At 34.8% G+C, this 12,110-nt stretch overlaps 1 protein-coding gene across 1 annotated transcript in view; it reads right to left on the reverse strand.

The window, feature by feature from the left end:
• Window positions 1–12,110, reverse strand: part of CNTLN (centlein) — a 168,238-nt gene that overhangs the window by 45,801 nt on the left and 110,327 nt on the right. Inside the window, 3 exon segments of the mRNA XM_088157014.1 lie at window positions 9,155–9,200; window positions 9,202–9,319; window positions 11,841–11,884. Coding sequence (XP_088013140.1) covers window positions 9,155–9,200; window positions 9,202–9,319; window positions 11,841–11,884 — 208 coding nt within the window.

Raw genomic sequence — 12,110 nt, forward strand, 5'->3', positions numbered from 1 at the left:
CTCCTGCTTGGCTTCAGGTAGATCCTTGAAAAACAAGTGGTTTGACTTACCTTAAACTTATCATCCATGTTTACATCTTTTTTCTGCAGCACTAAACTCATCTTAGCATTTATTTAAAAAAATACTGTTGCCCAGCTGACCTCTATGATGTAAAACCACTTCATCCATGGCTGCTTCAGGTGAGCGAACAGTGTCACTCCCTGAAGTTAAGAATTTACCTTCCTCTTCATACTTCCCATTAATTAAGCTCATGTCATTAAACAAACATTCTTTCTGTTACTTTTTCATGCATCCTACAGACTCAACATTTTTTTATTCCTTTAACAAAAAATCCGCCCACAGCTAACCACAAGCAACTGATTTCTCTCTAATTCTTCCTTTTTAGATTAACTGGACAATATCACTGCAGTTGCCTGACTCCAACTGGCAATAGTCAATTACAGTCAGCTAAAAATTACAGATCTCATATCTGGTATGTTTCCATCTTTGCCGTTTTTTCAATCTTCCTTTGCTAGACTGAGGAATCGACAAGATTTCTTTTTCTTAGATATTTAAACTTGAGTTGCCTGTTAATCCACCCTCTGAAAACCTCACATTGTTCTCTGGAATAATGTATTTACAAATCCTCCTTCTAAGTCTTCAAAAGTTTTTAAAATTAATTTGATTTCCTTCTTGGATTCTGTGTATGAGAACTACACGTATTATTCTAAGACCAGTCAAATTATGCCAGTGAAAGAAAACATATTCTTTCTGCTCCTCTTGTACAGACTCCAATTTACACATATGAGGACTGCATTTTTCTAAAATGGCAATGGGAGTTCATGCTCAGCATCACCTCTAGGACTCTCATTTTTCTTTAGAGTCCCCGATTCCCAGGAGACAGCCATTCAGCCTCACTCAACGTGAAACTTGAGCAACGTATTGGTTTTCATTATGATGTAATGATTTGCTCATTAAAAACAGTGTGAAATCATAACAATCCATACTCTTCAATCAGACTCTGGTGGATAATTGAAAGTTGAAGAGTAGTTGTCAATGACTGAAGATATCCTATTGCACTGGCTTGGATTTTTTATCTTGCCACTAATTTAAAAAAATGATTGAAAGATTTTAGTTCTAAAACAAACAGCAAAAACACGGTCATTTATTTCACAGTATATTCAGACAAAATAGATATGTAAGGTGTAAACTATTATCCTGGTGAAAAAAATAATGCTATCATTCATGTGAGGGATCAACTGAAAAATTAATTTCATGGTACATGAGATTCTGAGCTAGAGAAAATGATTAAGTGGTACTTATATGCACCAATTTAACTTTAAGGCCTGAATTGAGACATTGAGTCTCCATTGTGTTTCATGTAGCAATGCTCAGCTCCAATCCAAATAATATGTAAAACCAAGTATGGTGAAGACAATTTTTGAAATTTTATTTCATATTTACATTTCAATAAGCAATGACTGTTGCACAGAGGCACACAACAAAAAAGAGTGAATTTGCTTATAAAATATCTGATACTTTCAAGTCACAGAGCTGTTTTTGTAATCCCATGACCCTACTCATCGAAATTCTTAGAAAATGCAGCTACTCAAATAAAGAACTGTCTTTCACCTTGCCAACCACGCTAAGCACTCTCCTCCACCAATCTTATTTTCTATATTTTTACATTAAGAAAAATTTATTTAACAGATTAGGACAGAAGCAAAGGGAAGGAGAAGTAATGTAGAAGAGTCCACTAGGAGAATGCAGGAGAATCAACTCACTTAATGTTCACAATACAAAATCGTGAGTCTTGAAAACTTTTCCTAAAAACACAATTGGGAGCATATTTACCCAGGCTGGGAAAGAAAGAAAAGAGTGACTTTAGGTAAAAATCCATCACAAAAATCAGGGAAGAGAACTGGAACTTCCAAGGCAGAAGGAATACATGGCTAGCAGAAACCCAAACCAGCTATTTCTTGCACGTTATTTCACAGTCTATCAGAATACTAAATCAGAGAATATTAACAAAAACTCGCAGCTACATCCCCTGTTGTTACTACTTCTCCAAACTTTGAAAACAAAAAGGAAACCCTCACTATAGTGATCCACAAGTAGAATCAGAGACAATAAGACTTAATTTTACCACTATAAGTAGGATGTTTTGAAATTTCCTTGAACTCAGTGGAAATAAGCACATTCATAAAGGGGTTCGTAAAATCACTTTCATAGTTAATAGCAGTAGTTACTAATAATGAAAAATTCATGGACTGCTCTGGTGAACAAACCTACAAGTACTGGTCCAATTGCAACGCAAACTGGTTTTCTGTGACAATCTCTCAGAAAATCTCATCTGCCCGATCTGAAATGTAATCTCTTGGCAACATATGAATAATTATTCCCAAATCAAAGACCTTCTTCATGTGAGATTTAATGGTGAATAAATATCCTCTGACAAAACCGTATATTATCCACAGAACTTTACATAGTAGAGAAGGTTAAAGAATCCAGTGTAGCTTTATGATTAACTTTACTTAATGGGCAGATTATAGTGAATTCAATAAAAACACTCCTCTGAACACATAAGGAAATCCTATTATCATATTATATGTTAAGTTTTCCAGGTCTCAAGTTGTATCTTATTTGGGAATTTTTTTTAAAGGAAAAAAATGCAAATTGAGTTCTGTTTTGGTTCATGGTACTTTCTCATATATAAAACTTCTGCATGTGCGCCCTCCCCCAGGTACATTCAATGCATAACCAGCACATTCCAATAGTAAGATAAGAGCCAATGCAAAGGAAAGTTTGATCAAATCACAGGGAAGGTGAATAAAAAAAGCTCATATCACATGAAATTAATAACACTAAAATTAAAGGATATCTTCTGGATTTTATTTCTATATATATATATACAAGTATGTCAGTTCCATTACCATAATAAGCTACTGGATATGGGTATATTAGCTATACTTACAGATATGTGTACAACCACTGTTTGTAACATTAAAATAACATGCTAATTCTTTTGATATAGGTTCTTTCTTCTAATATAGAAGAATGTTTTTTAGTATTTCTACAATACAGCAATATAAATTGTACTGATTGTAATTACATTGTCTGAACTTCATGTAGTTTTCACAATTTTTTATTCATAACATATTTTCTAGAATTTATCTATAAGTTATTTCATTTTGACATAAGTCTAGTATAAGCCATAAGGAGCATAAGTCTAGTCCTAGTTCATGCCAATTGTTCTTTTTAATTTATGAATGAGACTAATTTCCTACATGCAATGTACTTTAAATGATGTTCATCAATAATGCAACAGGTCTATTGTAATTTTTCTTCAAAGATCAATATGAACGTTAAAAAGTATTTAGCTTTATTTTTGTTTCATAATGACAGCACAGTTTCATGAGAAATAGACTTTATATATAGATCTGTTAACAAAACCGACTTCAGGATACTGTAAGTATTTGATGAAGGAAAATATAAAAATAATTTAAAATTTTGGGGGTAGATGCATTTTCAAAGGTCAGTTACTTTCATGTTTACCCTTGGCTATTCCTTATTTTATTTCCAAGGCAACTGAAGGAGCAATACTGAGTCAGTGGTAAGAGGCAGTATAACAGACTTCACCATTTAGTAACCATATTGTTTGAGAAAACATATTTGACTAGCTGACTGTTTCATTCCAGGTAGAATTTTGGAGTAGGACCTGAAAAAGGTGAATTCTAGCTTCAGAGGTCACAGAGCATTTTCCGTCTCTGTTCCCAGTCTTTTATAAGTGTGACTGCATGCCTGATTTTCCATTCATTAGGTTCAGCAAAGCTTTAATAAAACTACAACAAAGCAGAACCTATTATTCCCAATATTGTCAATTCCAAGCCTTCAAAAATTACAAGTAGATCCCAGAAATTAAAATTAAATTTAAAAACTGAGATTTGAAGTACATTGCAGACAATTTTTCCTGCCTATAGATAATGTTCCTGGCTCAGGTCTGGAACAACACTTTGAGTCCTTCTCTCAAGAACACATAGACTGGGGAGTGTGTTTTGAGCTTTTAATATATACAGTCCCTTCAAAGAGCATATGAAGTCACATATAAACAAGGGTAAAAGCAGTGTAATGTCTGAAGTAAAAAACATAATTTCTCAATCTAATTTTGAGAAAACATTAGTCTCATACATAGTTTAGTTCAATTATTAGATAAACTTCTGCTGTCTTAGACTGCATTTGCAAACACTAAAAAGGTCAGCAGTATATCCTGATATATCCTAGTTTATCATAGGTTTATCTCATCTGGTTTACCTTTCAACTTCCATTGCATTTTAAGAAAAAGTAGAATAGAAAATTTGCTGGTCCGATTTTAAATATTTTTGAGAAACCTTGTTTACTTCTTTTGAAGTATTGGGCCCAAAGATTACAGTTCCCATAAATTAACCTAAACTACTCTTATTAAAAGTAGTTAGGACATAATTATCTATATGCTTTTAAACAAGGGGAGAGAAATAATGATTCCCCTCATTTTTTGGGAACAGAATTTTCCTAAATAACTTCACAAAATTCTTTGGCTGTTCCACTACAATCTGTGCTGAAGGTGGGCAGAAATGATTTTGCACCAAGTTTGTCAAAAGTGTTAAATATGATGTATCCAGGGTTTTTATTATTAAGATAGACACAAGTAAGACGTTGCAGACTTAACTTTGCCCTGCAAGAATGGAAAGGGACATTGTTTAATAGAGCTGAAACAATTTGAATTCTTATCAGATTATTTTTTTACCTTTTAAAATATGTGGTCATTATCAGCGTCTCTGCTTTCTTTTACAACTTATATATAGGAGAGTCAGAATTCCTGCGTATGTTACTGATGTAGCAGTAACCTTATCCAAAGGTTATTTGTATAAATTACTATTTATGCTTAACTTTAAGTCTTCCAAATTTCAATAATTCTAAAACTTTTTATAATTTTTTTCATTCAGATCTTCTGTAGGTATCATTAAAATTGTCTAATGTATTAACATAATGAGAAATATCTTTTCATGTTACCAGAGAAAGAAGAAAATCGAACACTCAACTTAGAACAGGTGACACTAAATGTAGAATACCTTTCATGAACTTAATAAAAACACACAAATGCTCTGGAGTACATCCATGTAAGAAATTTCAAACACATAAACCCAAGACATTTATAAAAGTTCTGACAGGAAATAACTGGATGGGTTTACAACCACTTCTAACTGGACAACACTTATCTAGAAAGCCCACAGAATCTGTCCAAGTAATCACACCTTTGCTGGAATAAACAAAACGTGAGGAAATTTCAAAAGCAGTTTTAGCTATTGCAGGATAATTACAAACAGCACTCAGTTTATAATTTCAAATTTATTCCTAAAATTTACTTTAAGGAAACTACAAACATACACAAAGTGTCTTTAGAGTGAAAAATCCTTTATGAAAACCATAGTTAAAGTGAGATCTCTGCATAAAATAATACTTCAGTCAATAATTTTCAATGCATCTAAATTTATCATCAGTTTCTTTTTTGTTTCAGTGCAACTGGAAAATACTAAATTGGCTGATTTACTTGTATTTGGGTACCAGAAGAGAAGCGAAGCTGATGCTCGTTTTGCAGATGCAACACCAAATTCTGTCCTTTGATATACTGAGCAATAAAAAGCAGTCAAGAGAATATGTAAAGAAAGCCACAATCTTTAAAGAATAAAAAGCTTTCTTTAGCACTTTACTTTTCTGCTTTTCATGCTCACACCTTTCTATGCTTGAGATAATCTACTAGATAAACAAACTGTGAGCTCAGGGGGAAAGAGTTCCCTTAAAATTCAAAGGAAAGTGAAAATCAAATAGCTAAAATAAAGTTTGGAGGTATATTTAAAATGCTGTCAGGAAAAAATGGGTAGTCTGGGTCAGATTTAAAACATGCTTCTAAAAAGAATTAAAAGCTCCATCCCAATTCAGCAAAAGTGTAGTGATATATTTGCAGGAAGGCATCTGAAAAAAACTTTACTTAAACCCTCACATTATCCTCTTCAAAGAATGTGTCAGCATTTGACCAGTTGACTTTTCTTATTCTAAGATTCAAGTTTCCTGCGGAAGTAGACTCACACATTGCTCACAGTATTCCACAAAGAAATGGGCTTTCCTATGATATCACCTGGGAAACACTGGAGAACTGGAGATGCAAAAGGATGGTACATTTGAGCAGTGGACCTTTGAATAGCCCTGACATGAGTACGAGAAGCACTAGTGACTTAAAACTGCTTATGATTTTAATTTCTTACTCAATATACTTTGTCTGCATTTTTGCCACAAGAATGACACTGCATAAAAGTAATTATGATTACAGTGTTGTATGCAATAAATACACTCTTCTTATAAGCTCTCAATGACAGGACTGAGTAGAGGGGAAGACTCAGCATTAGAAAAAAGTTTTTTTCCAGCAATTTCTGAATTTTTCCAACAATTTCTTTCAAATGCTTTTCTTAGAAACTAAGAATACTAAATACCATTGCTTCCACACTAAGTATCTGCTCCAGCTGTGATTTCTATATGCCAATAACAAAAGTAACTACTGTACTTCTGTACAGATGGTCTTGACTCAGTGTTAATGTGAATCCTTAGAGAATGCAAGTATTGATTCTCACATGTGCAGTCACTTCACAGCCATTTTTTAAAAATATGCAAGGAATTGCTGCTGCAGAAATGAAATAAAGCCAGATATCTACACTACTGCAAAGCATTTATAAGACCAAACAAAACCATAACTTAAATCCAGAATTCTGATCTCTTAAGAGCAGATAAATATACACCTACATATATGTCTGTCAGGATTTTCAAGAAAAATACACAAAACCATGCATGTATATATTCTGAAAATCAACAGATGCTAGACAGTCCTTAGGTTGCATGAACTGTAAAATCTGTCTCAAAATGAACATCTGGAACATTTAAATCTTAAATCTAGAGTCGATCTTCTGGAGTCTCTAGGGACTATAATGAAGGCCTGACTGCACAAACATCTGTCCTTGTCTGCTAAAGGATTTATTTTCTTAGATAAATTCAGGCAAAATAGCACCTTGTCCAAGCCATGATGTTAATGTTTACAGTTGCTAGACTGCTAAACTTACCTTAGCCTAGGACCAGAAGTTCACTGTTAATGTAAGTTTACTTTATGGTTATGGCAGTTAACCATAGATGCTTATTTCTGGATATTAGTAATTTTGAAATTTTGGCACTCATGAAATATTGAAGATTTTCTTCAAATAGAGATTGATTGTGTCAATCTTTTATTTTTTCATGGTTTGACTTCTTGTTTTTTACCTTCTACCTCTCAAGATAATTCTAAAATCTAAAGTAACAAAAGTATTAACAAAAAGCTTTTAAAAACATTATTTCCCTTGAAGTATCTTAAAACTTCACTTCTAGATAGCATTTCTTACAAAAAAAAACCCATATAAGTCCCCCACACAAATGTGTGCTTTAGAACCATTAGATCTGCCTGAATCAGGGTTCTCTCTCTAAAACATGAGAGTACCCTGCAGTGACTGTGTAGGTTCTTTACCTCCTTAATTTTCACTTGGCAAGTAGCCCAAGCCTCTGCTCTAAATTTCCCACTTGGTAGCACTAGTATGGCACCTGAAGAGTAATTAGTTGGAAGAAAGGGAATTTGAATCGTTTGCTGAGAAGGAAAAAAAATGTGCATGCCTAATAAAGATTTTTTTTCCTTGAGTACCTGAAACACCCTTTATTTATTTTTGCTTAGAATGCACCACTCTTTAAATAGACTAGCGACCATTTTTTTTAAAACCTTCCAGAAGAACCGAGTGATAGAAAACCAGTTTGGTTTTAAAGTAATTTTTTCTATTTTAGTCAGTGTTTTCCATTACAGCAGTTCTTATCTTTACATAAATTTTGTTCTCCCGTTTTCGCTTTTTTTAAAACCAGTTTCCTGATAAAAACATTTTCTATTTTATTTTTCACATTGCTCTTCTATGGACACCTAAGGAGTAGCCTTCTAGGAAGGCAAATCATGAAGATGTCTGAGAAATCAGAACATTTTAGCTAAATCATACATATAATTCCCTGTGAAGTTTATACTGTCCATGAAACTTTATATTATGATATTGTTAGCAAGATAGGCAGATCTTCACCAGTTACAATTACCTTGGAAACTCTTTCTAAACAATTCATTACACATATATAGCTATGCAAAATGAGTAACAGAAATGAAGTCTTTCCTCCTCTAGAAATTAGCAGTTCCCTAGTCCTAAGAAAGTGAAAAGTGCTGCTCCGGATACTGCTTCTGCCTTCTGTGCAAAGACAAAAACACAGAGAAGTTTGAGGGGGAGGGGATTTGATTTCTTTTTTAATGTCTGCCTCCTTCCAGCAAGTCCATCTGTTGTAGCACTATAATTCTGGAAGCAGGATGTGTGTGTGACCAACAGGAGACAATTACTGCATAAGTGTTTGTTGATTCAGCTCTATAAAGGGCAGGCCAATCACTACAGTATGAACAGAAAAGAATTCCAGCTGAGGAGCTGCATATAGATTAACACAAAATACATATATATATGAGAATGGGGAAAACCAGAAAGGAGTAATAACATGGAAAAGGATTAAGTAGGAATGAAGACTGAAGCAGAGAAGAAAGTTTGTGTCCTTCGGCTGTTAACTAAATATTTTACTAGTCTCTATTTCCATAAACTCCGTTCTTTGGCTTTTCACCTTAACAGGGAAAGATGGGATCAAATAGATACAGAACTGGTCTGAGTGCCCTTTGGAAGAAAACTTCAGTTGTCTTGGGGAGTAAGGAGAGAGTGTCTTTTCTTCACAGAGGAACATGTAGTAGTTCTGGACTGACCAGATTCTCAAGAAGGCGTGCAGATCACAAGCTAAAAGTGAAGCTTACATCATTCATTTGAATACAGGTAAAATATTAGCATGAAGACCACATTATTTTCAAAAGGAGAAATGAATTGCATTGACAGACTAGTCCAAATATTATTTGTACATAAGAACTGGCCCACACAAGCATGGTAATATCTATTTCATAATTTTGACAGTAATAAAATACAAAAATCAATGTTATCAAAATTTCACAGAATTGCAGTAGAATTAAGGTGAACATTGCAAGACACTATAATGAAAAGTACTTTACCTCTATGGTCAGTTTATTAACTTGAAGTCTCTGATCAGCCAAATATTATTTTTTTACTCAGTAGAACAGCTATCTGCTTCTGCAGTGACTTATTTTTTTCCTGCAGTGGAGTAACAGAGTAGGCCAGTTTCTGGATAGTGATATTTCTCCCTTTTGCTCTGTTCACTGACCATAAAATGGCATGTTACTAAATGGATAAAATCATCTTAAGTAACGTGATTTATGATTTTGTTTTGGATCTTAAAAACACTCTTGCAATCTCTAAAATATTTCTAAGTAAACTGGTAAATTAACAGCTGACCTATAAAACATAAAACATATAAAACAGTCAACCTATAAACACTCCATGTTGTGCTTTTTCTGAAGTGCCAACAATGCAAAATCAACAAGGACTTGGAAGTTAAATGTGTCTCGAATTTCTGATCAGGATTATCCAAAATAAAGGCTTCAGTGTCTTGCTATCAGGCTGGAGTTTTTTAAGGTCTAAACCAAAATACATTTAATTTGTTTCACTGGCTATGTTAGCTACAAGGGTCAAACGTGAACAGAAGGTAATGAAAAGCCTCCTATCAGTCAGTAGACTCCCTACATGGGACTTAGTAAAAACTTATTTTAACTGAGTGAAAAGATAGTGTTTGTCAGTCATTTACTATATGAGAATTTATGAGCTAAATATCTGAAAATACACATACAAATTCAAACAAGCAAACTTTGCAACAGCATATCAGTGGGTTTGTGTACTGACTTACTGGGTATTAAATGCTCAACATATTTTTAACACTTTTGATCAGGAATACTGCAGCATTTCCCAATTTTTTTAAGTCTTCAGATTGCAATTTCTACATCATATCATGCAATATATTTTTGGGAATATTCGTATCTAAAATAGCTGTTAAGTAAATTTAAAAGAGTAAAGAGCAACATTCTCTACTAACTGCACTGAACCAACTACTGACTCTGCAGGATAACTTAGCCATGAATTCTAGATTAGTGCAATCACCATACAATTGGAAATACCAAGAACTGAGCTCTCAGCAGATGATGAACAAACAATCCATGCCTGCAGCAAAAAGATGGAGATCTCCACTCTAGGCCACAGCTCTAATAAATGTGTGAGTTGTAGGAGTTCCAGTAACTCTGCTGATACTGCACAGGGTATTACATACTCCTACCATGAGGAGAAAAACTGACCAAGTCCTTGTATCATACATGGTCTCATCTCCAACCCCTTGCACAGCAAAGACTTCGGAGATTTCTTTTGCCTCTCATTGTAAGAAAATACCATGACCCAGCAGTAGGGTCCTTAAATCCTCTGGATGGATTCAAGAATTCTGTTAAAATTGGTGTTCCCAGCTGTTAATGCTAAACATTTGTGCAATACTTTCTTCCACACTCATAAATCATGTTTTCAAATCCTTCTCCTGCAATAGGGGAGTTCTGCTGAAGCATATTTAACTGCTTAGGGCTCTCCAGACACTTCCTGAGTTTGCTTCAGTTCCACCAGCCTGTTACAAATGTCTATCAGAATGTATCTACTTTCTCCAGTAGGAACAGAGAGTAAATATAATACAGGACCTACAGAAATTGGAGTGTCTGTGCTACACTATCAATCAAGAGAGGACAGAGTCTCCCAGATTCCCTGCCTCGTATGTCCTCACTCAGGAGTAGAAGGAGATTAACAGCAGTAAGCACACTTTTGTCAGATTTTCATATATATCATGTGCCCCTACTCATACTATGTATTGTTATCAACAGATTGATGGATAAGAATTTTCCTTTTTTACAGTTTATTTGACCTAAAAGTATTGATGAAATAACACAATCAAGAATATGTCATGAGACCAGAGTTTGCATTTGTCTTAAAATTTTGGAAACTAAAAAAAATTTCTTTTTTCAAAGTTATATCACCATTCCAAATACTGACTTTCAAACTAGTTATCTAAAAGCAGCAAGTTGTTCCGTGTTTCAGTATTCTGTTTCTTGAACTAAGAAATAATAATATCTGCTAACGTTTAAAATTCCATGAAGTGATTTATTCGGACTAACACAAGAGGGAAAATCTATTAGACACTGTTAAAAAGTCCAAGAATGAGTCATCGTTACAGATTGTATGGAGCCTCTAAAGACCTGGGACACAACCAGCTGGCTCTCTTCTGTGAGAAAACATCATATAGATGTTAGGAATGAGACAATCAGTTCAAACCCCTGACAATGAATATAAATAGGCTAAGAAGAGGCTAAAAGCATACTTTTCTCAAGACAGAGTCTTCTGGACACAGAGAAAGTCAAAAGTATCTTCTAAGATGGAGCAAATTGTCCATTGTGCAACAAAAGAACTGAGACCCGTTTGTGCTTGTTTAGTCAGCACACCATTTGGCCATAAGGGAGGAAGAGAGGGGTGTGGCTGTCTCACTGTTAAGGGTTAGGTCAGGCTGTTCTGTATGGTGTTTTTGACTGAAAGCTTAATGGGAGGTCTGTGCCATCCTTTGTCTGGACTGGTGAGACAGCACCACTAGCTTATAGCAGCTTTACATTTTTAAATCACTTTTTATATTTCTGTCTAAATACTTTTACGAATATATTTGGTTTGTATCACCAGTTTTTGATAGTGGGGGAGCTACACGGCTTCCCAGAAGCTTCTTCCATCTTCAGAAAAGTCAGTATCAGCCAGCTCAGACAAACCCACCACTAACCAAGACTGGGCCAATTAGAAACAATAGCATCTTTATGCTAACATAAGAAGGAAAAAAGTTATTATGCAGATGTAATTGTGGCCAGAGAAGAGCAGAGAGGGAACATGTGAGAGGAACAACTGTGCAGACACCAAGGTCAGTGCAGAAGGAGGGACAGGAGGTGCTCCAGCAGGTGCTGCAGCTGAGATGCCCCTGTGGCCTGTGGTGCAGACCATGGTGAAGCAGCTGCAGCCCATGGAGGATCACAGGGATGCAGGGATCCA

Source organism: Sturnus vulgaris, chromosome Z (assembly GCF_052056855.1).
Source record: "Sturnus vulgaris isolate bStuVul1 chromosome Z, bStuVul1.hap1, whole genome shotgun sequence".
NCBI classification, from domain to species: domain Eukaryota; kingdom Metazoa; phylum Chordata; class Aves; order Passeriformes; family Sturnidae; genus Sturnus; species Sturnus vulgaris.